We start from the raw sequence: 26,290 nt of genomic DNA, 5'->3' as shown, positions 1-26,290 counted from the left end.
TTGCTATAATTACAGGGCGCTGTGGCTCCCCCGTCAGGAGCTGGGGCGAAGTGAGAGGCGAAGGTTGGGGGAGCCCAGCCCCAGAGGAAGCTGCTATTAAAAGCCCGGTGTCTGGACACAGTGCAGGCATAACAGCCCTGGCCGGGGTGCTGGGCAGGTGGGCTGGGGTCCCACTAAAGCTCTGGCATGACACAAGTAGCTCATCAGGGCTGAGGAGGGGGAGGACAGAGGTGCGCCCCCCGCTCGGCACCCAGACCTCACAGGCCGCCTAGGGAACGGATGGGCCTCTGCAGGCACAGAATGAAGGGGAAGTGGTGGCGGCCAGGGTGGGACAGTAGCCCTCTTCTCAGGGGCTTCGCAGCCGCCAGCTCCACAGCCACTCCTTGTCTCCTGGATAGACAGGTACCTGGTCCCCCCGCTGGCGTGGGTCCAAAGCTGCGTGTGGCATGGTCCTGGGAGAATGGGACAGGGTGATCATAAAGCGTGGGGGAAGCTCTGCCCCCAGGGGACTGCTGGCGATGTCTGGAGGCCTTTCTGGTTGTCACTGCGTGGTGGTGGTGGGGTCACTACTGGCAGTTAGCGGCTTAGTGCCAGGAGTGCTGCTGTCTGTCTTACAGTGAATGGGACAGTCCCACAGTGGGAGCGGTCCTGCCCCGATGTCCGGGGTGTCGCAGTAGGAAAACCCTGACCACAGCAGAGGGAGCGAATGGCAACGGGCAAGTCAGCACAAAAGAGGGCCCCCAGGACTCCCTGGGGCTGCCTCTCAAGACCTTGGCCCAGGGTGCTCAGCAACTCTGCTCCTGGGGAGGCAGGGGCAAGCAGGGGCCCCAGGCTGACAGCCCCAGTGTGCTTCATCCCGTGGTGGGTGTCAGGACCCGAGGCCACACACTCTTCTATCCACCCCCACTCTCTTTTCTGGCAGGCCTTTCCCTCCTTTTCCAGAAGCAAGCATTGGACCCAGACTGGGGTTCTTGCCCTTGATTCCCCTCTTTCATGTCCTTATTGCCCACCGAGGCACCTGGGAGTGAAGTGCTCAGACTCTGCCCCTCAGCTCCAGCCTGTAGGCCTCTCTGAGTGAGAGGAGTCGGGAGGAAGGTATGCAGGGATGGGAAGGGCTTAAGCCCTCAGGGTTCCGATCCTGCCAGGATACCAGGCACACTCTGGCTTCTCCAGAAAGCACCTCCAGCCCAGCTGCTCCTCTGAGGTGTGGAGCTGAGCAGAACTGAGTGCCCCCGCGTCTGCTCTTCTCTGGATGGGCGTCTCCACCATTCATCCCTGTCCACCGAGAGGGCAGTACTGCTCCCTTTGCACTTTTGTTTCCAACTCGGGTCCCTCCCAGGGCGCCCCCGGGAGAGGGGGCAGGGTGACGACTAGCAGGCAGAGCGGAGCGGCTTGTGGGGCTGGGGGAGGCGTCTGTGGGCTCAGTCCTTCATCTCAGGGCAAGTGCGCTGCTTACAGGCAGGCTGTGTGCGGAGTGGCTGCAAGGCCCTCCCAGCCCTTAGGCCGCTGTGTCTGTTTTCCGCAGACAAAGCACGGAGATTTTCGGCTGTTGTGAATTCCATGTTTCACACCGAGTCCCTAATAGTGGAGTTGCTTTGCCTTTTTCCCCCGTTTTTTTGCCTTGACAGCTCCAACCTTATAATTTTACCTTCTCCCGCCCCGTGCGTTCCTTTTCTTCCCCCTCTCCCCTTCCTGGGGTTTTTGCTGCTCATCGCCTGGGAACCCCCTTCAGGAGGCATCGCTCCTGACAAGAGGGGAGGGGCTTCCTGTCAAACATTGGGGGTTGATGTTTTGTTTGGTAAAACGTCTGTAAATAGGCTGTGAGGCGATGATTCTACGTGGACCCTAGCGCACGGGAGCGCCTTTTTGTGTCTGTGCACATCTCCGTGTGTGAATGGCAGGATCGGAGAGAAAGGGAAGAGAAGGAGAGGAAGGAGAAGGGAAGAGAGAGGAGACAGATGGCTTCTGGGGGCCCTGGGATGGGTCTCTGCCTTGCTGGACATTGTCTTGGTCTAAATCACCAGCCCTTATCAGGAGAGGGCCCAAAACCCAGACTGTTGAGGGGCCAGTGGGAACATTGGAAAGGAAGCCACTGTCAGCCTCCGGGCTGGCTGTTCAGAGGGCTGGGGTGGGACAGGGGATCTGCCTTCCCCTATTGGGCCATAGGTCCGGAACCTGAACGTGATGTCCAGGTATCCAGAACTCAGAGGCCCTGAGAGGTGGGTACCGGAGGGAACTATTCTCTGCATCACTTTAGATTCTTGGGAGCGGAGCGATGTCAGTCTTCCACCCATGAATCAGAGCTGTTCTCCCCTGGACATGAGGCTGTCTCTTAGGTAGTACAGTCTGCAAGGCCACTCTTGTTTTTTTTTTTTTTTAGTAAAACTTCTTGTTGCCTTAGATCAGCCCCCTTTTAAGCTTCAGGTGGCTTACCTATCCCCAGAGTTGACTTACAGCAAGCTCACTAAAAACCCTGCTTGACTTGACTTTATAAACGTGACCACATCCTTTACCCCCCGTTGGCCTTCAGCCTTGCAGACCACGGAAGGCAGCATTTCAGCTGCTCCTCAGTCGACACCCTCCCTGAATCCATTTTGAGTTGCTCTTCCCCAGCCCAGCTAGAAAATGTCGGCTCCGACTGCACCGTGCTTGCGAACAAAGGTGCAGAACGATTTTGGCTGCTTCGTCCAGGAAATAAATCCCTCTCCGGTGCCAGGAACCGTTGAGTGGTGCCATGTGTTGAGCTGCAGGGCCCAGCACCATGGGCAAGGCTGCCGCGCGGGGTGAGGAGGGTAGAAGCAGGGGATTGGAGGCTCGGGGGACAAGCAGCTTGCCTCCAACACCTCCCACAGGTCTTGGTCAAGGACCCCGATCAGTTACCACTTGGCCTCCTCTCCCAGGCCCGGCTTTCCACAGTCGGTTGCCTGTGGTCTAGTTGGTCCCTGGACCCAGGACGATAGGGCCCTCTCTCTTCCCTGAGGCATCCCAGGCCCTTTCTTTCCGTGCGTACCGCCCAGGCCTGCTTGCTGCCTCTGCCCTGCCCTGTGGAGGCTGGTCAGGCCCGCCTGCTGCGTCTGCCCTGTGGAGGCTGGTCAGGCCCGGTTGCTGCGTCTGCCCTGTGGAGGCTGGTCAGGCCCGCCTGCTGCGTCTGCCCTGTGGAGCTTGGTCAGGCCCGTTTGCTGCCTTTGCCCTGTGGAGGCTGGTCAGGCCCGGTTGCTGCGTCTGCCCTGTGGAGCTTGGTCAGGCCCACTTGCTGCGTCTGCCCTGTGAAGGCTGGTCAGGCCCTCCTGCTGCCTCTGCCCTGTGGAGGCTGGTCAGGCCCGTTTGCTGCCTCTGCCCTGTGAAGGCTGGTCAGGCCCGCCTGCTGCCTCTGCCCTGTGGAGGCTGGTTTCCCCTGGGTCTGCTCCTTCTCTTCTCCTCCTGCGCCCTCTCCTGTAATCACTGATGCTACTGGTCAGCATCACCGAGCCCCATCTAAGTCCACAGCAGTCTGCTGTACTAGGCGCTAATGCTTGGGTTAGGCCTGGAAGAGCCTTGCTGCCAGCCTGAACCAGGGAGGGGCAGCCTGGGGCCCATCCCCTCTGGGAGCCTCTCCAGTCACTGCTGCCCAGCCCCGGCCCCCTGGCATCTCTTAGATCTGAACTCTCCATGTTCTTCTTTCCAGCTCCTGGGCGACATCCAGCTGATTCCCCACCCTGTGTCCATCAGTGACCTCACCGCACTCCCAGCTCCCCTCTTTTCTCCCTGTCCCACGCCTAGTCCTGGTTGGGGGTGTCACCAGCTCACGAGCCCTCGCAAGCAAACTGTTGTGGCCCTGCGGTGGCTCCAGAGTGTCCCTGCCTCTTCACCGCTGTGATTTTGTGAATTCAGCTTCTTCTCCTCTCTTCTGGATTTGTGTTTTATTGGGTTAAAATTCACATAATAAAGTTCACTATTTTACAGTATATTAGTTAATGGCATTTCCCGCATTCATAATGGAGCGCAACTATCATCACGTCTAATTCCAGAACAGCTCCATCACAGCTCCCAACAAAAACCCCCATATCTGTCAGCTGCTGCTGCTGCTAAGTCGCTTCAGTCATGTCCGACTCTGTGACCCCATAGACGGCAGCCGACCAAGCTCCCCCGTCCCTGGGATTCTCCAGGCAAGAACACTGGAGTGGGTTGCCATTTCCTTCTCCAGTGCAGGAAAGTGAAAAGTGAAAGTGAAGTCGCTCAGTTGTGTCTGACTCTTAGTGACCTCATGGACTGCAGCCCACCAGGCTCCCCTGTCCCTGAGATTTTCCAGGCAAGAGTACTGGAATGGGGTGCCACCGCCTTCTCTGTATCTGTTAGCGGTCTGTCCCAGTTCCTCCTTCCTGCCAGCTCCTGGAGGCTGCTGGTCTGAATGTGCGCCGCTATGAGTTTGCCGGGTCCAAACACTCCGTATCAATCGGATCGTGCTGTGTGGCCTTCTGTGGCTGGCTTCTCTCGCTGAGCAGCGCCACTGCAGCGCGTGTCAGAACTTCATTCCTTTTCATAGCTAAATAGTATTCCACTGTGCGACTGTACCACGTGTTATGTATCCGTTCTTCTATTGATGGCCATGTAGATTATTTCCACTTTGGGTCAATGGTGAATAATGGCGCTATACACGTTTGTGTATGAGTCTTTATGTGGACACGTATTTTTGCTTCTCTTTAGAATTGGCAGGGGAATTGCTGTCTCTTTGCGTTTCATAACCATCTTCAAATGGGCAGCTGGCCACACTCTCTCCCAGCGGTGCTGTCCCCTCAGGCAGGCACCCAGGGTCTCTGACAGGCCCTTACTGACCATTACGCGTCGGCTCCCTTCGCTCCCCGGCATCGTGTATTCCAGCAGACGGAGCTCTCTGCAGACCCTGCGTTTGCCATGCTGCTCCTCTTCTCTGTCCCACTCAGCCTGCCTTTCTCCTTCCCCCTTTGTCCAAACGCCTCTGTCTTTCACACCCCAACTCGGCCGTCAGCCCCCTTAGTACAGAGTCCGCCGCGTCGCTTCCCGCCCCCAGAGCCTGTCCCCCTCTGCAGCGTGGGGCGGGCTCGTAGCGTGTCCCCTGTGCGCCCAGAGCCCAGCCGCAGAGACACTCAAGCCAGTTTCTCCGGCCCCTCATCCAACAGCATCTAGCAGGTAGTAGATGCTTGACGACCCTGTCAAACTGACCTTAAGGCACTGTATTGCTTCTCCTGCAGGTCACAGACCTGCATGTGAGCCACCCCCGTGCCCTTGCAGACATGCACGAACGTCCACTCCCAGTTAGCCCCCCACCGCCCCCTGCGCCCTGGGTGTCCGTGTCCTCGCATTCACCCCTCCACCTCCATGGCCTCACGTTGTCCACTCCTCCCACCCAGACCAGCCCCTCCGGAGGTGGCTCTGCGGTGGCCTTTGGGGCCCAGTGTTGCTGGCCGTGAGCGGAGGCGGGCTCAGGGCCCTGTGGCCCTCTGGGACTGCCCAAGGCCGGGGCAGGGGCGAGCAGAGGCGTTGGGCAGTGGCTGCTCCAGACTTGGGTGGGGGCCGTGGATCTTGGATCCCGACTCCTGTCACAGAAGGTGGGGCAGAGGCGGTCCCACCAGGGCCCACGCACCAGCCTCACTCGAGCTCCAAATGAGTCACCCGGCTCAGGCTCCACCAGGTGGCCCAGGGTGGGCGGACGGCTCAGGTGGGCGCAGCGCCACCCCAGCCACCCCACCACAGACTCAGGGGGAGCAGAGTCACGCCCACCCAGGGGACAGAAGGTCATCGGAGGGGAGAGGGGTGCTGTCTGCACCTGAGGGGTCTGCCGCAGGGGGCGGTCAGGTGAGGCCCGCCTTGGTCTCCCATCTCCCCTCGCACAGACCCCACCCCGCACCTCCTTGGCTGCGGGTCCAGCTCTGGGCAGCCCGCGGTGTGACTCTCCTCTGCCTGAATCACGAGTCTGATCTCCTTCCCGCCTCAAGTGCAGGTGGGTTCCCCAGAGCCCCCTCCGGAGCCCGGCTGCTGCCTTCCTAGGCACAGCCCAGCCCTCTTCCTCCTCCCCCTCAGCCCTCTCCTCTGCCTGGGCCTCTTCCCCACGTGGCTCATTACAACTCCAGTTGTTCAGGTCTTGACCTCAAGAGCCTTCCCTATTGACCCCTGACCAGCGATACTAATCTGTGTCAACAGGCCCCAGGGGTTAAAGAAACACAACCCGCCGCTGCTGCGCTGCCGCCTTAGCAGGTGCCTGAAGGGGGCGGGGTGGCTCCTGGGAGCTCTGGCGCGGTGGGAAGGCGCGTCTACAGTGCCGCTCCCTCGCCCCTGTGCGTCTGCCCTGCCCCCTCCTCTTCCTGCTCTTCCTTGACAGACCCCCTGCTGCCCACTGCCCCCCTCCTCCCCGCCACCCCTTCTCTGTCTTTCCTCCGCCCTCCACTTTGCCTGGAGGACTTAGGGCCCAGTGCCCCCTTGCATTCAGGTGGTGCTGCCTTTGTGCCCCATGCCCCCCCCCCAACCCCCACTGCACTCCTTTCCTCTCTTTCTCTCTCTCCTCCCCCCACTTGCCATCCCAGTCAGGATCCTCCCCCTCGGCCAGCGATTCTCACCCCAGAGCCTGCATCAGAGTCCCCTGGATGGCGTGTTAGCACACAGATTCCTGGGCCTGCCCCAAACAGCATCTGCATTCCCAGCTGGTGCCCTGGTGCTACAGGTCCTCCAGGCAGTCTGGAAGTTGAGAGGCGCACACTGCTGGCCACCCAGAGGGCTCAAAGGGGAGCTGTCCTGATGGGGGCGACCCCCCCCTCGAGTGACCACTGTATTCTGAGAGCACAGGGCGGGTCGCCTGAGGATGGGTGGTCAGGAGGGGCCCACCATGCATCCCTGCGGTCAGGAAAAGCTTCCTGCCTTCCCCGACCCTGACCCAGGTGGGGACCATGTCAGGGTGAGGGGGGCACCCTTCTGATGTGATGATCTGGGTCCTCTTAGAGAAACAGTAGCGTGTCACACGTGCCCCCTTTCTTGGGATGAACCTAGAGTTCTGCGTATAACACGCCCTCCATCCTGCCCTTTGAGTGAGCCCTAGACCATCTCAGCGCTGCCTCAGCTGCTCTGTGCGGCTGCCTGTCCACACACTCCTCAGAGGAGGGAGACTCCGGGCCTTGGGCCTTGGGGGGCTCTGCCAATTCCCATGTTGCCCTCCTCCTGCTCACAGGGAGTTGGAAACCTAGATAGAAATCCTGCTGGCGGAAAAGCCCACCCACTTTCCCCTCAGGCCCCCTTTCCAGCTGCTGTTACTGCCTCTAGCTGCCCATCCTAAGATGCCCTCTCCTTTTCTGGGGGTCACAGACACAGGTGGCCCCTCCACCTGGGTGCACACGTGTCTGGCGGGGGTGTCCTGGGGAGGATGCTGAGCAGTGCGCTGGGTGGGACCCCAGCAGGGACTGGTGTCGCAGGCCTGGGGTGCTTGGGTGGGCTTGACGGTCTTGTGGGGATCCCTCTTGCCGGCTCTGGAGAGGTGGGTAGGCCAAAGGGTCAGGCCAGTCAGGGGCCAGCCTGGCTAGTAGGCTCCCCCTGGGTCTCCCTGCCTCCCTTGCTTGCTCTGTTTCTCTTGTTGAGTTTCTGCTCTGCCCCCTACTCCCCCTTCCGTTCTTCTTGGCTGAGGCTCCCCAAGGCTGGGGAACCATAGACAAACTCCAGAAAAATTTTTTTTAAAGTTTCCCAAACTTTTCCAGATGCCAAGAAGAGGTTGGCTGGAGCAGCCCTGCAACTGCAGAGAGGGGAGGAGGAGGGAACGTGTTCCAGGCTTTTCCCCCTCTCCCATGGTGGGAAAGAGGGACCGCTGGGGGGCATGGGTTCTCCAGGACTTCACACGGCCCACCTGGAGGTCAGAGGCCCCGTTTCTTGCCCCGACCCCCTCACCCTCACCCAGAGGATCCTCACTCCTTGCAGCCAGTGCTGGGAGGCCTAGAGGCGGAGGAGAATGTCTGCGGGCCTCCAGGGAACTGCAGCATCACATTACAGGGGAAGTGACTTCTGGAGTTCAGAAGGGTGGATTCGGGATAGAGCATGGAGCACCCCTCAAGCCAAGGTGGCGGTTGCTGAGAATGCGGGAACCTGGCCCCAGGGGCTCGCTTCCCTGGAGTCTGCGGCCGGATAGGAGAACCCAGCCCTGCAGGGGCCAGAAGCGGGGGACGACAGGAGCGAGCGAGCGGTGTGTGGGGACAGTGCAGGCATGGCTGCCCTTCCCCAGGCAAACCCCCAAGGGGTGCTGCCCCCACCTCTGCTATTCTGTCCATCCACTCCCTGGACACCTCCGAAAACAAAGGCCTCTTTGTGGTCCTGGCCCACTGGCCCCTTGCCAGCCGCATTCTTTGCGTGTTTCCTGAGCACGATCCGGCACCAGCTCTGTGGTCAGCTCCTCCCCCACCGGCCCAGCTCCTGGGGCTCCGAGCAGTCTTCTCTCTGCTGCCCTGCCTGGGGTCCCCTCACGGCTCCCAGCCCTCCAGCTCACAGATCGGTGAGAAGGAGGGGCCCTGGGAGCCTGCTGCCAGGCCTGTGGAGATGCCGCCCAGCCGGGCTCTGGCTGACCGCAGCCAGTTCCACTGGACCCTGATATTCTCATCTTTTAAAATGGGGGAAATAACAGCCACTCCATGGGGTGTCAAACAGATTAAATGTCTCCCGAACACCCAGGTCCTGCCTGCCACACAGCGGAGGCACTGTGTAACCTGAGCTCCCCACTTCTGCATTGCTTCCTCAGGGGACTGGGGGGCTGTCAGTGACCTCAGTGAATGGCTGAACAGCTCCGAGAACCTCAAGAGCCTTGTTGTTGTTTAGTCGCTAAGTCATGTCTGACTCTTTTGCGACCCCGTGGACTATAGCCCACCAGACTCCTCTGTCCCTGGGATTTCCCAGGCAAGAATACTGGAGTGGGTTGCCGTTCCTTCTTCAGGGGATCTTCCCCACCCAGGGGTAGAATCTGGGTCCCCTGCATTGGCAGGTGGATTCTTTACCACTGAGCCACCAGGGAAGCCACCAGGAGCCTTGGGTGGGAGCATTTCACTAGAGTCCTGTGGAGGACCCAGAGCTGAAGGCCTATTCCTGGGGTGTTAAGGTCAGCACCCCTGGGATTTCTCCTTCAGGGACAGAGCTGGATCTTTAGCAAGTGACTGGCCAATCCCAGGCCTGGTTCCACTCAGTGTCCCTTGCCCCTCTTGACAACCACTTGCAGTGTCAGCCTTCTCTGGGCTAGGCATGGGGCAAGGAGAGTTAGGTCTCTGAAAGTAAGGGGATCAAGGAGGGGGTGGGGCAGGGGCCCCCAGGTTGTGTTGGCTGGGCTTCTGGAGTAGAAATCGTGGATACTCAGCACATGCGCATCCATCACCTTCAGTCACCAGCCAGGCACGGTCACACACGGTCCTAATGAAGTCCTAGATTGCCGCTCTGAGTTTTCTACCCCGTCCCCCCGCCCCGTTGTTAAAAAATGTTCATAATTTGGAAAGAAAAGAAGCTTTTTACAAGCTGGCAGCTCTAGGGAACTTTCCGTCGGTCCTTTCTGGCCTCGTGATGGGTGGGGCTCACTTTTCCCTTCCCGCTCTCTCCTGCTCTCCTAATCATCACCCCTCCCCAGCCCTGCCAAGCATACAGTAGACCTCCAGCCCACTATCACCCCAAGAAAGCCGAAGTCAGGCTGAGAACCTGTGTGTGCCCTCCTGGGGCCCGCCGAGCCATGGAACAACCCGGGGGCCTGTCCCCCTACCCCAGAGGTCGCCAAGGCCGGCCTAGATCCCTCGGATAGCGGATAGCGGCAGCTCCTGGAATCGGTGCCCGGCCCCTGGCCCGGCAGCCTGCCTGCCCTCCCCTGAGGGCTCGCCCCCTTCTCCTTCTGAGTGAGGGTCCCGAGTTCTCCTGGAGTCCAGGGGCCCTGCTGGGGAGGGAGCGGGAGGTGCTGAGCTCACCGCCTCGGCATCTGCCCTCCCCTCCCCGCTGCTGGTGTGAGGGCCGGCCACACTCCCGCCAGCGCCTCGCTCCCTAATAGCTTTTTAAGTCCAACCACATGTGTCTGCGGAGCGAGAGCATGGAGCCGCCCCTCACAGGGCCTCGGTCCCCCTCCTTACTTGCCTGAGACCACCCTTTACTCTGAGCAGCCTTGGAGCTGGGGGAGGGGGTCTGCTTCCCCAAAGCCCATCTGCTCACCCCCAACCCAGCTGAGCAAGAAGGGTATGGGCTGGTGAGGCGGCTGAGCAGTCAAGAGTGTGGTGTGAAGCCAGCCTTCGGGCTCTCGGTCCTGGGGGCTGGGATCCTCACTCCCTGCAAGGAAAGAGGGGCCGGCTGTCTGTGCTGGGGAGCCCTAAACAGGCAGCAGCGGGTGGCCAGCTGCTGGGTGAGGAGCCCTGATCTTTCCACTGGCCTCCCCTGCAGGGGTTTTGGGCCAGTACCTCTCTCCTGCACCCTCGCCGCACTGACCCCACTGTCGCCCCCCTGACTCATACACATGGGTTCCCTGTGCGTGTGAGTGGTCTGTGGGGAGGCCTGTGGGGTGTGGTTTCGCAGGAGGGGAGTGAGGGCTGAGAACCAACGTGCAGGCAGCCCGGGGTCCTAATGAGAAAATTGCTTCCAGCCAGGGAGCCCTGCTCCGTGGCTGAAATTGCATCCAGCCCCAGCCAGCTCCACCGCCTAGTCCCGCCCTTCCCTTTGGAAGGAGGTTGGGAGGTTGGGGAGCAGAGAGGGGGGCAGGGGGAGGAGCAGGGCTTGCACACGACTCCATCCCCCAACCCCCAACACCTTGGAGGAGTCTTCTGCCTCTCAGGGAGGAGGGGGCAGGAATGAGCTCCAGGCCGGGCTGGGCTCAGGACCTGCTGGCTCCATCCGAGGAGAGGCTGGAGGGGGACAAGGAGCTTCCCATCCCCTGCCTCCACTGCGCCCTGGAGAGGTGGGCCCATTTACAGTCTTCCTGAGAAAGGATGTGTGAAGCATTTTGTTTCCACGTAAGTGCCCTGTGCCTGTCTGCCTGCCCACGTGGAGTCATTGGAGATTCAGCCTCTCAGAGTCTCAGGGTTCGGCCCCTTTGGCCTTCCTCTTCACTCAGGGGAGCCCAGCGCCTGCCCCCAACCCTCCCCACCCCAGGCCAGGGGACCCAGTTGGGGAAAGACCAAGACTGGCTTAGCTCGATTTCTTCTTCCCATTCCTCACTCACTTGGGCCTCTGAGCAGAACAACCTATAGAACCTGTAAAGCCCAGAGCAGAATGAAAACGCACGGCCCCTTGTTCAAAAGTTAAGAAGTTCACCATCAGCCGTGGAGCCAGCCCTGCTCGAGGAAGAGCTGGTGCCCACTGCCCGGCACCCGGCTGGCTCACTGAGCTCTGGCCCTGAGGCTGACCAGCCTCAGGCCTGACCCCGTTCTGCCTGAGCAGACCAGAAGGTTCCGCCTGGTGGCTGCTCGTGAGGGAGACCCATCCGACTTTGGGGATGTCCCCTGCTCAGCTCGTTTTGGCCTTTGCTTCTGCTTCCACCGGAGACTCTAGATCACCCGTTTTTTTGGATTTGAGAGATGGTGGTCAGGGAGGAGGCCTGTGGAGGGAGGGAGCAGAGAGGAAATGGGCTACAGCTTACACGCTGAGAGATTCCCAGGGCAAGCCTCCCCTTGCCACCCTCCAGAGACCCTGCCAGTGGAACTGTGCCCCCTAAGCTAGTACCTGCCACCACAGGACCCCGCTGGCAGTGGGTCAGCCTGGACCTTCCTCCCCGCTCCCCACCGTGTGGGGCCTTGGCTCTGGCTCTAGCGAGTCCCAGTGGCTGCTATATAAGAGCAGGGAGAGAGCAGGAGTGCTTGGAGGGAGGGAAGAAGGCAGGAGGAAGGAAACAACCCCATTGTCATCCCCCAAATTACTGGCTGGGATGGCAGGGGAGGAGGCGGAAAGCCGACATTGTTTACTTAATTAAAAGTAAACAACAATTTGCCACTGCCAGCCTCCCATTAGCTGTGTGCCGAGCCCTGTGAGCTCGGGACTCGGCTTTCGCTCCCACCAAGCCGGGCTCCTGTCACCACACCCCAGCCCTCTCATCCGCAGGGCCCTGACCCTTCCCAGGCAGAGCAGTGTGTGTTGAGGCCGGTGTTGTGGGCGCATAAGCTAGAACCAGTAGTGTCTTAGAGTCCTGTGGGTCGGGGTAAGAGTGTCAAGAAGCCGTCATTTGGCAGCCCACTGTGGGGTATTTCCAGGTGGCGCTAGTGGTAAAGAACCTGCCTGCCAATGCAGGAGATCCGGGTTTGATCCCTGGGTCAGGAAGATCCCCTAGAAGAGGGCAGAGCAGCCCCCTTCAGCATGCTTGCCTGGAGAATCCCACGGACAGAGGAACCTGGCGGACCTCAGTTCATAGCACTGTGCAGAGTTGGACACGGCTGAAACAACTTAGCACGCATGCGCTCTGGCGTGAGACGCCCGTGTGTGCACACTGTTAGGCCTGCCTGGTTGTGGCCCAGCTAGGTGGGGCAGGGGGCGCCATCTCACCAGTTACAAGGTCAGCTGGGCGGCAGGGTCCCTGGGGAGGGTGGCCTTGCTCCCTCCCCACCGAGGCCTCATCCACACTACCTGGAAGCCTGGGCCTCTCTGCCCCACCTCCCACTTTTTCCTTTTTCCCTTTTAGCAGCTTATAAACATCCTTCTTCCATCTTTTTGGCTCTGTTCCCAGAAGGGGGCTGTTCAGGGTTCCTGGAGGGCCAGGGAGAGAGGCAGGCTTCCTGGGCCAGAAGGAAGAAGGGCTGCTGGAACTGGGTCCCCCCACCCCCACCAGGACAGCTACAGGTGACCCCAGGAACAGGGGAGGGGGGTTGACCTGGGCTGGGGTTTAGCTGGGGACACCTAAACTCCTGCTTCTCTGGCACCCCCAAACCCCCAAGTGGTCTGATGGCTAGAGCAGTGCAGGACTTTTGCTGGCCTCTGGGGGCTGAGCAGGGCATCTTCCCAGGGGTCTGCACCCAGGCAAGTCCCCATCTCTCCTGTGGGCTTCACCTCCAGCAATGTAGAACTCAGGCTTCTTTCAGGACCTGGGCATGACTTCTGGCTCCTGACTTTTAAAGAGTGAAAGCTCTGAGCTTTCTCTTTACCTGTCCATGGGCTCCGCCCACTGCTATACTTCCTAACACCCCAATGCTTTATTAAACCATTGCTGAGCCCGAGTAGCTCTAGACCTCCTCTGGCCAGATGGGTAAGGTAGGGAGACTATCTCTGGAGAAAGAACGAGACCCGAGACAGTTGGGAAGCCAAGCACTCTGGGACTTAAGCCCCAAGGGAGAGGTGAGGTGAAGTCCTGGTTGTAAATACACAGACTGTGGTTATCAGCAGATGCCCAAGAGCAGTGGGTTCCACCACTGCCCTCGGGGGCGCTTGGCCATGGGGAGGCATTTGGGGCTGTCCCAGCTGAGGGGGCCATGATGCTGCTGGCACCTAGGGGGCGGAGGCCAGAGACACCTCCTGCTGTTGCACAAGAAGGGTCCATGGGGTGGGGGTTGGGAACCCTGGTCTGGAGTTTGGCTCTCTAAAAAGATGTAGGTACTCACTCTTCCTGAGCCGTTCTGCCCCACCCCTGTCCTGCCCCTCACCGTTTGCATCCGCTTATCTTCCTCCTCCACCGCCTGGATTCACACATCCACATGTGTGCACACAGGCACACAAGCTCGCAGCTCCCGAGATTCAACACATTCGGCTTTTCACATGCTCTCGAACACACAGAAAAATCTGGGAAGTCTGTCCCGCACTTAATTGAATTAAAGGACTGGGGTTTGGCAGGACACTGTGTATCTGAGCTGCAGCTTCTTCTAGCCGATTTGGTGCCATACAGGATAGTCCAGGCTCCCTGAGATTCCAGCTGCTGCTGCTCCTCTCCCCTCTCCTTCCCCCACTTCCTCGTCTGGGGAGGGCGAGGTCAGCAACACCTTACTCTTCTTCCCTTCTGTCACTGCCTTGCCTTCCACTGCTGCTGGTTGAGGGGTGGGGGCGGGTCTGGGGCCTCCAGTAGAACAGGTACCCCCCTCAGCATGAAGCCAGGGCACTGTCTGGAGCACAAGGATCTAGCCAGTCCCTCCTTCCAGGATTTCTGCTGCCGGGGGCCTGGGGTAGGAGCTGGAGAGGGCTGCTGGGTGGAAACTTCTTGGCCAAGTGTAAAGCTGCCAAGTTCTGCCTGAAAAGTCTGAGGCTTGCATCCCTGCTGAGCAGCTGGGAGCCTGCGTAGACAGGGTCAGGGTGCCCATGGTGGGCACACACCGAGTGGCACACAGGACAGCCACCCCTCAGGTTCCCTGTCCAACCTGGGCTGTTAGAGGGGCCGGGGGGGCGGCACGTGTGCTGCAGAGCAAAGGGATGCTCTTTACTTTCCCTCCCTCCCCACCCCTCTGCTGTCTCTCCATCGGCAGCCCCCCTTTATGAGCCCACTCTGGCCCCTTCATGGGGATCAGATGGAGTGACTTCAGGCGCTGCCTCTCCTCTGAGGGCAACCGCAGCACCAGAGCCCAGCCTTCGCTTTGAGGAAGACCTGCAGGAGCCACCCTTTCCCAGAGCCCAAGGGCACTGGAAAGTGCTCATATCTGGAATAGGCACACAGGAAACCCTGGGGCCTCGCTGTGGGTAAGAGGCACCTGGTCAGTCAGCCTGTGCCTCCTGGAGCACCATCTTCCAGCAGGAATCACCTCCTTTGCTCATCCCTCGGTGGGGGTCCAGCTGTGTGCAGAATCTGTCCCCCGGACCCCACAGTTAAAGAACAGCCTGGACAAGATGCTAATGTCGGGCATCAGGGTCATCCAGGGGCCCATCGGAGGAGCCCAGCCCTGCCCCACATGTGTGACCCTTGGTGCTTGGGCAAGGCAGAGGGTAGGGAGCAGCCCTTCCCCGTCTGCTGGGCTGTTGCACTGGCTGGGAGGAGGACTGAGGGGACAGAGAAGTAGCTGGGCCCAGTCCGGGGGCCCTGAGAAGCGATCTGCGCTGCCCAGGGTCAGGGGGGAGGGGGCAGGCGGGCCTCACCTCGGCTAACCTCCCTGCGGAACAAAGGGGCCTTTCTCCACGCCTGCCCCGGGAGGGTGTGCCTGCCCGACTGCTGCCACCGCTGCGAGAGTGTTGGCCTGTGTTGAGGTTTTTTTTCTTCCCGACTTTTCTCCATTTCTATCCCTCTTTTTGGTTTCTGATCTCTGACTTTCCCTCTTTTTGGTTTCTGATCTCTTGACTTTTAGTCTCCATTTTTAACTTTTTGAGAGAGATGGAAAGGAAAAAAAAAAAAAAAAGGAAGAAACCTTCCTCTCCAAACGTTTATCAGGCGCAGAGGCAGGTCTGTGTTGCCAAAAGGTGGGGGCGTCGTGGGCGTGTTGGGAACACTCCAGGGGTCACGCAGCCGCAGACTAGCCCACATCCAGGGCAGCCCCACGCTGGGGGAGGCAGGCCGGGGCTCAGAGCGGCGGCGGCGGCGGCTCAGAGCGGGCCTGAGCCCACTGGATTACCCCTCCCAGCCGTGCACCTGGCAGGCCCCCCTCTACCTCCTGCTTCTCCTCACTAGCCCATTCCCGGCCCCCTTGCATCCGGCCCCCGCACCGCAAGCTGTTCCTAATCAATGAGCACGGGAAGTTCGGCCCTCCTATCTCATCACGGGATGTGCTTGGCAGCGGCCGCAACCAGAGCTGCCGCCTCGGGCCGCACAACACGGGGTCCGAGGGGCCCAAGCGCGGCCGCGTCCTCCTGGTGCCAGCTCGGACCTTGCCGTTGTGCAAGGGGTTCCCTGGCCCCTGCAGCCCGGGGCAGACTGCGCGCAAGTTCGCCGCCGCCTCCGGGCCGGCCGCAGCCTGCGGAGGGCAGCTAGTGTTAACTCGCTGTGCCACCTAGCTGCCGAGTCGGGGAGTGCAGCACACCGCTCTCCGGGGGTGCGGATCCCTGAGCCCCACAGCCCTGGGAAGTCCCTTTCGGTACTTCAGAGCCTTGTGAGTGGGGAATTTGGCACCTGCCAGGCTTGTAGGAAATGGCAACCCACTCCAGTGTTCTTGCCCGGAGAATCCCAGGGATGGTGGAGCCTGGTGGGCTGCCGTCTATGGGGTCACACAGACATGACTGAAGTGACTTAGCAGCAGGCTTGTAGGATCGGTATCATTTTGTCCCCTTAGCGGCTTGAATTGTCCCAGCCCTGAGTCTGGGGAGCTGCCTCCTACACCAGCCACTGTACTCCGTGCAGAAGATGCCGCTCCGCTCTTCTTTAGTATCCCCGCTGACCCTGAAATATATTCCCAGAAGCTGACCCCCTTACCCCATCAGTAGCTCTCTCTGTGTGCTTGGCGCTTTGTAGTGCATAAAACCTTCCCGCTTCATTCACTGTAAAAACTCCTGCTCACGTCTCCCTGTGCCCTCTGAGACAAGCCTGGGGTTGTGTTGCACAGATACAACACAGGAGGTCCAGGAGACACACTGGGGGCCTAATAACAGCAGGTCTAGAATTTGGACCCCAGGCTCCTGATTCCAAACCCAGGGCTCCTTCCAGCAGCCAGAGAGGTCTCAGCCTTCAGGGAGGTCACCCACCTGCCCACCGATTCAACCTTGCCTGGGACCTTAGGGCTCCGAGTTGGAGGTTGGCAAATTAACAAATTCCTCATGTTTTGTCTGGGCAGCTCTGGACGGTGGCTGCCTTAAAGGCCTCCAGGGTGGGGAGGCCTGTGAGAGCGCTCCTCTGCCCTTCCCTTCTCAGGGAGACTCTTGTTCCTTCCTGTGGTCAGTCCAGAACTCGGGCATGGAGGCCAGTGTGTCCAGCCCTGCATCCAGACCCAGTTGGGCTTTACAGGAGTGTTGGCTGTTTTAGGTGTTCCCAGTCAGTTCCTTGGGTATGTGTGTCGAGGTTTGGGACTTCAGGAAAGATGTGCTCTCGGGAGAGGCGAGGGGCCAGCTAGTTGTCTCCTCGATGGTCCGTGTGCCCCTCTGTCCATGGGATTCTCCAGGCAAGAATACTGGAGTGGCTGGCCATGCCCTCCTCCAGGGATCTTCCCAACCCAGGGATTGAACCCGCGTGTCCTGCACTAGCAGGTGGGTTCCTTACGCTGAGCCACCTGGAAAGCCCGCGTGGTCTGTGTAGTTGGAACGATTAGAGAGTTTCTTTGAGTCTTCCACTCAAATTACACTTTCAGGTGTGGGGGAGACTGCAATGAACAAAACACTGAGAGGCCTTGGACTTGAGGGCCTGATGGTCTGGTGGGGCACTCCTGGTCAGAAATCCCCAGCCTGGAAGATCTGGTGGTCAGGTTCTTAGGTCTCTCATGCTGTCCAAAATCAGAGTCCAAGTCTGACTCCCCCACACAAGGCAAGCCCCTGCCAGAGGAGCCTCCTCCAAGGTTACCAGCCTGGTTACTGGGTGCTCTCGGGAGGCTGAGGAAGCTAGAGCACCTGAGGGTGGGAAACAGGTGGCCTCTGTCTGCTTCTGCTTCCCAGAGGAGAACAGAAGTAGGTGGGCTCTTCTTCTCCAGGCCCCCAGGTCCCTGGATGGATTCTCCCAATGAAACCAATGAAAGGGGCAGTGGGAGGCAGGGCGGGACAGGATTCTGCTCACAGTTAGAGAGAGAGAGAGGGAACATGGAGTGCAGGGAGGCCAGGGGCACTGATGCTCCCCGATTTCCACCATCCTCTGGCCTACCCAGCTGCCTCTCCAACGGGCGAAGAGGCTCCGAGTGCAGAGGCCGCCCCTGCCCAGGGCTGAAAGTGGGTTTCCTAGTCCTGGGGAGTTGATCTTCCCAGTTCCTTTTCCTGGTCAGGTATTCCTTCTCTTCATCTCCTCCTTTACCCAGAACATTGTGAAGAGTGGGCGGGTAGGGTTCCTGGGCCTGGAGTCTCCCCAGCCCCTCACCTTGTCCAGCACCCTACAGACAGATGCTGGTAGCTAGGTGCAGACCAGGCAGTTGTGTTCATGAAGCCACTCCTGGGTAATTCTAGGAAAATTTTCTCCCCTTTTGTTTTTGTTTTTTAATGTATCATTTCCTCCTTTGCTTCCTCTTTCTCTCTCTACTTTCCCCCCTTTTCCCTGCCTCTCCTCTAACCTTCTATTTCTCTGATTTTGTTTTTTTTGTGGGGGGGGCACATTTCATGCAGAATCTTAGTTCCCCAACCAGGGATTGAACCTGTGCCCTTTGAAGTGGAAGCGCAGAGTCTTAACCACTGGATTGCCAGAGAATCCCCTCTGATTCTTTCTATAGCAGACTTCTTTCTTTGAACTACTTGGCTTTGACTGATTTTCTGTCTTGGTCCCTCCCTCTCTGTCTGTTAGTTTTAATTTTGTCTTTTTGTCTGTTTCTTGCTCTTGGCTCCACTGCCTCCTTCCCTTACATTCCTACTTGTCTCAGAAATGCCCCTCAGGTGACCTCCGGAGCCTTTGCCTCCCCTTTCTCATCCCCAGTTGGCATTAGCAGCCAGAGGACTCTGTCCCTTTACAAATAATTAGACCAAGGGCAAGTGTATTGGGGGGTTGGGGGAGAAGGTGACGCCTGGCCCTGGGAGGTAGGGACACTATTAATAGCCCTAAGAGCAGCTGGGGGTGGGGGTGGCTGTCTGGCCGGGCTGGGGCAGCTCGAAGGGCCAGAAAGGGCAGCACTGGAAATGGAGTGGCCGGGGCAGGGGAGCCGCTCTGCGGGCCCCTGACCTGGACACGGCCCCTCTGCCGCGGCCCTGCCTTCTCTTGATGTGGAGGGCATTCTCCACTATCAGTTTCTATCCATCAGGTTGGAGAGGGAGGAGAAGCTTCAGGGCCGGGGGGCCACTTTTCTGGGCCCCCAGCATCACATGACACCTGGCCCCAGGCCCTCTCAGAAATGTTGGCTCCTGTTGCCGGCTGGTGCCTGTTGTGGCACCAGCCTGTGCTGCCAGGAGAGGCACCCGGCCGCTTGTGTGGCCATGCCTGTGCCCCAGTGTCCTCAGCTCCCCGTATGCCCAGCGCCGAGCTAGGGTGGGCAGGGCTTTGCGCTCAGCATCCTCAGCATCCTGGGGCACAAGTCTCTCTCTGCTTCCCTGTTAGCCTTGCCGTCCCTGACTGTTTCCAATGTGATGAGTGTCCTGGGACTGTGGCCGTTGTATTTGGGGAGAGATGTATGTGTAGAAGGCATTCTGCTCTGCCCTTTATTTCCCAAAAAGGCTCCCTGCCCCTCTTTGCAGAGGGTAATGGGTCGAGTCTTGAGGGAGCCCCTCTGCCCACTGGCAGTGGTCTCTGGGGTAAGATATCAAGAACCATCATCTCGAGTGCACTCGATGTATCATAGCGTATGAACTCCAGTGGGAGGGGAGCTGTGGGTTAGCCACAGCGTCCCCACCGAGTTGGCATTTGAGCTGAGCCCAGAGTAGGGTTTTAGCTGAGGGTGGCAAAGGGAATTGGCGATCACACTGGAAGGACAGCTGACATTCAGGGAACCCCTACTGTGAGCTGGACCCTGGACCGAGCACCTTGTACTCATTTTCTCACTTATTCCTCAGGCAGGAAGCCCAGGGGGCAGGCGGCATCTCCATTTTACAAATGAGGAGACAGTTCAGAACTTGGCCAGGACCCCTGGGTCCATAGGTTCCAGAGCATGGATGTGAACTTGAGGGAGCCCTGCTCCACTTGGTGGGCTGGCCCCCTCCTCCCTCCATTTCCCCTTGCCCTTGGTGTGCCCCCCTTTCCCCTTCTGTCCTGCAGAAGGATACCTCCCTGGATGGGAGGTGGAGGGCTCAGGGTGGAGGCAGAGGCAGGCCTGGGACCCTGCCTGCCTTTGTCTCACCCCAGGTCCCTCCCTTTACGGGAGGGGCTGTCTCATTTTCATTCCCTCTCTGTGTGAATTCTGCTCAGATGGGACTTCCTAGCCCCTGGACATCTCTGGAACATCCAGGGTGGTGTTCCTGCTCAGCCCTGGGCGTGCACGTCCACCCTGCAGACAGCCACGGAGCCCTGACATCTGGGTTGCTGGGACCAGTGTCGGGTCTCCTGCAAAGGGCAGACCCAGGAGGAGCCTGCAGGCCCACATGCAGCCCGCCCCCCCGCCCCCAGTGCTGCTGTGAGTGGGGGCGTCTCATTTGTTAGCTACTGGGCCAGACTTGGAGAGGCAGCTGACAGGTTGATGGTCCTGGACTCTTTCCCTCCATCAGCCGCTGGGTGTTCGCTCTACACCGGGCTGTCCCTCCTCTCTCCTTCGCTGCACATTCTCTGCCATGCCTGGGGGAGGAGCAGCTGGGCCCCCAGCCCCCATGCTCCAGTGCCCAGGCCCCGGCTCTAGCTCTCCCTGGGCTGGCGCAGTGCTAACGGTTTCCCCTGGCAGGTGCAGGGCAGGGAACGCTGCGCAGCTCACACCAGGGAGCAGCCTCGGGGCTTGGAGCCACCTGCCTGAACCCAGCCTTCAGATCCACTCTGCTACTCCTCTGGGCACCGCATAAGCCCCTGGACTTGCCTTCTCCTCCCTTCCGCCAGCTCCCCTGCCAGGCCATAGCTCTGCTGTAGCCAGACTCGGCCCTTGCTCCCTAGGGGACCCCCATAGCAGCTGTGGAGGCAGGGTGGGTTGAGGAGGAAAAGCAGTGCCACCGGGTCAGAGATGAGAGCAGAGTGTCCCGTCTTGAGTCTATTGGTCCTGGCCTGCGGGATCCCTGTAGCCTGACCTGCTGTCCCCACCCCCACCCCCAATGGCCTTCCTTGAATCTAGGCCCCAGGGGCAGCTGGGGCGGATCTAGACCACGTGTGTGTCGAGGCTGTAACTTGGTCTCTTTCTCTTTGCTGTCACTGTCTCTTCCTCCCGGCAACAGGTGACCCTAGTCAAAAGCTTGAGCCCCTTTGGCTCCATGAGGGGAGGGGAAGTGAGAGAGGAGAGGAGGGTGATGGGGCAGGGGGTAGGGACAGTCTCCCTGCCTTGCCCCTGCCCACACCCCCACCCACAGCTTCAGAGCTGTGCTTCCTGGTCAGGCTTCTTTCTCCAGCCTTGTGGGATCTAAGATGACAGAGGAGGGAAAAACCCCAGGACGGCCCCAGGTCCTCTGAGCATACACACTGGCTCATGGAGGTGGTTGAGGGAAATGGGGGGAAGATCGAAAAGGCCCCTGGGCCCAGCCTGGTCGAGCCCAGCCTCCTCTGTCCTCTGGCTGCCCTGCATTCCCAAGGACTTCCTCGGTCTCAAGTCTTCTGTTTGCAGAGACAGGGAGATCCCCTCTGTGACCTGTTCCCCTAGCCCCCCATCCATCTACTGCTCCCCTCCTCAGGGTGTCTCAGATTCTCAGACTTGGGTTTCAGGAGACACAATAGTTACATTCTCCAGCTCTGATTGCTGCAGGCCAGGCCTCAGCTCCCCTTGAGATTGGGTTTCTCCTGCCCTGGATGCTCCTCAGTTGCAAAGAGAGGGTGTGTGTGTGTGTGTGTGTGCAGGTGGGCAGGGGGAAGAGGTGTGCCACACTGGGCAGGGCCAGGGATCAGCTCCAGAACTGGTCCTTCAGAGTATGGCACCCCCAGAACAGAGCACACCCTTGCCTGCTTCTCCAACCTCAGGCCTGGGGAGAGCTGGGGGAGGGGAAGGGCAGGCATGCCTAGAGGGCTGGCCTCCCCACCAACCCTCAAAGGCCAATGGTCTGGATAGAGCCAAAGGAGGTTCCTCTTAGCAGTGAGCGTGCTGACCACCGCTCTCGGCACACCAACTCACCCCATCCCTGCTGGACAGCATCAGATGGTTGGTGGCATCTGTGTGTGTGTGTGTGTGTGTGTGTGTGTGTGTGTGTCTGGATGTAAAGCAAATGTGCGCCCTAGTACATACACGTGCCTGGGTACGCATGTGTTGGTGCGGTTGTGCCTGCGCGCCCCTCTCAGCGCCCCCAAAAAATGCACTCAGTCTGTGATGTGCGTGGGGGCAGCCAACCGGTGAATTGCATGTGGCCTGTTTCTCGGAGAGAAGTTCTTTGGGGTGGGCGCCGAGGCGGAGCGTGTGCTGCCGTGAGCAGGAATCCCTCCCTCACCTAGCGGGAGCCATAAATATCTCCCTGTCTATGGCTGGGAGTATATATGTTAAAAACATGCTGTCGGTTGGAGTTTCTGTGTGGTTCTGGGCTCCTTCTGGCTGCTGGAGCTTCCCCTCTTACAGCTCTGATGAAGAGGCAGAGGGCTCTCCGAAGCACACACGTGTGCACACGTACACACTTGTGCAAGCAGGCAGGACTGGGAGAGGAAAGGGGCCCAAAGAGAGGGAAAGCGAGGGAGAAGGAAGGACAGCGAGAGGGGCATGGAGCCAAGACAGAGCAAAATGAGACCAGAAATAGGATTCCAGAGGGAAAGGCGGGGAGCTGAAGAGAGGAAGTCGGGGGCTTTAATAACTGAGCAGAGGTAGAGAATGATGGGGGCGAGAAGAACGGTGTTTCAGGTGGTAGGGCTGTTCCAGGAGACACAGAAGAACCCTGAGGAAGAGAGGGTCCCATGCTGCCAACCTCTGGCTGAGCCTGGCCTAGGGCGGGGTGCTGCACGCGGCCTCCAGTCTACAAGCGCCGACCCGGGGGTGGGGGTGACCGAAGCCGTGAGGGGATGAAGGGAGAGCAGCCTGGGACCTGAGTGCCAATCCCATTTCAGAGCCTTGCTCTGCGGAGCCCACTTGGTCCCACACCTAGGAAGAGCCCAGATTCGTCACTCACCCCCACGCAGTCCTGCCTTCTGCCCCAGGGTGTGGACTGCACGAGTACCCCGGTCCTGAGAGGAAGCCGTGCAGCAGACCCTGCGCTCACACACGTGACGTGAGCCAGTCTGAACACAGCCCTCGCCGCCCTGGTGGCTTCAAGGACAAGCGGCAGCCTCCAAAATTCTCTTCATCCCCTGAGCCTGGACCAGGCAGAGGCCTGACGCCTGCACACCCAGGCAGCCATCCTCAGACACAGTGGCTGGACTTGGGTTTGAGGAAGCTGCATGTGATGGCTAAGTGGAAAGAGGCTTAGAGCCCAGGAGGCACTGTCTGGCCCTGGGCACCGAGATGCAGGAACATGTCACCTCAGGACTGAACGGAGCTTGCGGTGCCTCTGGCCCCTCCGTCCTCTCTACAGTCTCTCCAGAAAGTCAAGGCAGTCTTTGTCCCTGAAGAGAGTTGTAGGCCTGGGGGCTGGGGTTCAGTCAGGGTGGCCCTGAGCTGGGAGTGGGTGGTTAGGGTCCCTACTGCTTCGGTTTACCAGGCTGGAGAGAAAGCCAAGGTCGGAAATGTTGCCAGGGGACGTGGCCCTGGAAGGCTGGGGAAGCCGAGTGACAGCCTCGGGGGCGTGGGCTGGGCGGGAGAGGATAAAGGATGGAGCCGGGCACCTGCCCGCCTGGTGCCAGCCAACATTTTCTCTGCCCGTCCACCGGCCCACAGGCCACCAGCTGGCCCATTGTCCCCAGTGAGAAAGCAGACACTGGAGGGGGGCTCCCGTGTGGCAGGAGCTCACTCATGCACGCCCGCCTGGTAGGGACTGCCAGGGGACAGCCACCACGCGCTGGGTTGGGGCGAGGGGAGAAGGGGGGTGGCCAGGGGAGGCGCCCTCATGGCGCAGCAGTCAGGGCTTCTCCTGTGCTGTTGGCAGGGGGCAGTGCTCGGGGCCTGTGAACAGGAGATAAAGAGTTCAGGCAGAGGGTTTTCTCTCACTAACCGTGGATTTGTGTGTTTGTTCAGCTGGTGGCTCTGATAAGCCCCATTCTGTGAGATAAAAGCCAAGCAACCATGAGGCGGGGCCTGGGGAGGGGTGTCATAAAGGGGCCTGCCTTCTCTGTCCCAAGGCCTGGGGTTACTCCCTCCCTTCCCCAGGGAGCCTCGACAGGGAAGGGGGTCAGGCACCGGGGTGTCATGCTCCTTGGGGTGCCAGCCTGGGGTCGAGCTCCTGGTCCCTAGGGCCTGTCCAGAGCAGGCCCCAGCCCGAGGCCACAGCTCCCCAGAGTGCCCATGGCTTCAGGGAGCTGGCCTGGCGGGCTCTTGCCTCTGGGTTGGGGGGCATCTCCTCGCCCTCCACAGGAGCCTGTCCACCAGCGGCCCAGTGGCCCCCTCTCGCCGTGTGCCCACCTCCAAGCTGACTGAGTGATCGAGGGCCTGCCCCATCTCTCCCCTTACTGTCCTCTGAGGCCCGCGTCACCTCATTGGGGCAGGGGTCTAGGCGGTAAACTAACTGAGGCTCTGGGTCTGGGTCTGGCCTGAGGAGGGGCGCTCAGCCACACTGCGCAGCTCACGGGCGGCAGCAGGCTCGTGCCTCTCTGCCCTTTTTGCTCTGCACGGGCCAGGAGGGGGCAGGGGCGCCGCCTGGGCAAGACAGTGGAGCCCCAGCCCCAGCTGCCCCGCTGGCCGGGCCGGCGCCCCTGCCCTCGAGCCCGGGCGCAGGCTTCCAGCGTCCCTGCCTTTTGTCCCGGAGCCGGGCCGCGCTCGCCGGGGGCGGGCGGCAGGGGCAGTGCGGGGCGCCGGCGGGGCCGCCAGCCGTAAGATGGCTGCCAAGGGCTAAGATGGCTGCCAGCAGCGCCCGGAGCACCGCCTGCAGGCGCGTGGCAGCGGGCCTCGCGCGCCGGTCCCCGCTCCTGCCTGCTCCCTTACATGGCGCTAATGGTAATAACAGCAGTAACGTTTCAGGGCAGCGTCCTGGTTCAGAAGGATTTCCTGTCTGTCGCGCTCTCCTGGAGCCCCATTTGTCTCTGCCTCTGTCGCTGGCCCACCTCCATCTCTTTGTCAGGTTCTCTCGTCTTTCTGTCCCCGGGCCGGGTGTGCGCATGCGCGTGGTTTTCTGTCTCCACCTGGCCACGTTTGAAGGGCTGAGACCACTCTTAATAGGATGGCCTCCTACCATCCCCCTCTACTCCACTGTCCCTGGCCTGGAGGGCTCTGTGGGGACTGAGTTGGTCCTGGGACAAGTAGGACAAAGCCTTTGCAGCAACGCCTTGACCGTGTGCCCCTCGCTGGGCTCCACACGCCGGTCCTGCAGCTGTGCTCTTTCTGGCTGTGAATCTGGGCAAGGACAGCCCTGAGAGACATTAGGCTTGGGGCACTGGTCCACGGGGGCCCTAAGGTGGGCCACCTACTGCCTCAACCCCTTGCCTGCTCCCTCCTGGACCAGCTAGGGCTTGAATCAGACCCAGAGAGCTGGGAATGAGCTGAGGAGAGAGCAACAAGAAAATCCACATGCAGAGAGAGGCTGCCCTTCCCCAGGGTGTGGGAGGAAGTCCCACGGGCTCTCTCCAAAGCAGAGTGCCACCACGACAAAGAAGTGGCCTGAGATGGAATTTGCCATCCCTAAAAGCGTTGCTAGGGTGGGTGCAAACGGAGGTGTGGAAGGACACGCCCCAAACACAAGGGGGTGAGGGGTCCTGTTCGCTTGTCAACCTCCATTTTCTTGATTTGTGACAGGATTCATTATTATTACCATTTGGAATTTTTAAAAAGTAGAGGCTGGCTAAAAAGGTACTCCGCTGATGGTCCAGTGGTTGAGTCTGCCTTCCAGTGCAGGGGGTGCAGGTTGGATCCCCAGATGGGGAACTAAGATCCCAGGGGAACTATGATGCCAGGAAACTAACTTCATATGCTGCAACAAAGGTTCCGCGTTCCACAACCAAGACCCAACACAGCCAAATAAATACGTTAAAAAAAAAAAAGTGAAACAAGATAAAGGATGGGGGAGATGGGGCCTGAAACCATCCTGGGGGCAGCCTGTCTTTTTCCCACCGGCCACATGGATGCAAGAGGCCGGGAGCTTGGCTGAGCCATCATTGGGCCTTAGCTCTGAGAAGGCCCCAACAACTGGAGCTCTTCCTTCTTTCCCAAGTGGCTGCAGGATCCCCCCACTTCTATTTCTTGGGCCCACATCACTCTTCAGGAACCTCCTTGCTATTCACTCCCCAATGTGAGCGGTCTGACCGCAAGTTTGGTAGAGGATGGCCTCCGTGGCGACTGGGCCGGTTGTGGGGTGGCGGGTGAGACCCAGGAGGCAGGGTCACTCCAAAGAGTGGAGCGGAGCCCTGGCCAATGGCACGGCCCAGTTTTCCGAAGCCACCCCATGTGGTCCCCCCATGAGCAGCTGATCCTTTACTGAATGCCTGCCTTTCTCCTGCCCCACAACCTGCCCTGGCCCCCCTCCGCCACCCTCTCGCCAGCTGTCGTGCCCAGGCAAGCATTCTGGAGGTCCCCGTTGTGCCCCTGGCACACAAAGCTTCGAGGACCTGGGGGGCAGGGGCGGGGGGCTTTCCCAAGCTCAGCAAAATATTCACACACACACTCCACCCTGCCCCCAGTCCTCTGTGAGCTCCCACCGCACAATGGGCCCTTGTCTCAGGGCTCCCTCCGAGCAGCTGTGGCACTGGGGCATGAGACAGCCCAGACAGGCTGGCACAGAGCGGGCG

The 26,290-nt window shown here is 59.9% G+C and overlaps 1 protein-coding gene across 10 annotated transcripts in view; it reads left to right on the top strand.

The window, feature by feature from the left end:
• NFIX (nuclear factor I X) overlaps positions 1–26,290 on the top strand; it is a 98,100-nt gene that overhangs the window by 47,758 nt on the left and 24,052 nt on the right. For 2 of the 10 annotated variants that reach the window (XM_060415398.1, XM_060415396.1), the window contains one exon: positions 3,665–3,944. The exons of the other annotated variants lie outside the window; for them this stretch is intronic. In XM_060415398.1, the coding sequence (XP_060271381.1) occupies positions 3,665–3,711 (47 nt within the window). In that variant the 3' untranslated portion in view covers positions 3,712–3,944. Of the gene's footprint in view, positions 1–3,664; positions 3,945–26,290 lie in introns of those variants that run through there. 10 annotated transcript variants of the gene reach the window in all.

This window comes from Ovis aries, chromosome 5 (assembly GCF_016772045.2).
Source record: "Ovis aries strain OAR_USU_Benz2616 breed Rambouillet chromosome 5, ARS-UI_Ramb_v3.0, whole genome shotgun sequence".
NCBI classification, from domain to species: Eukaryota; Metazoa; Chordata; class Mammalia; order Artiodactyla; family Bovidae; genus Ovis; species Ovis aries.
Note: the sequence above shows the minus strand (reverse complement) of the source record. Positions and strands in the feature narration are given on the sequence as shown.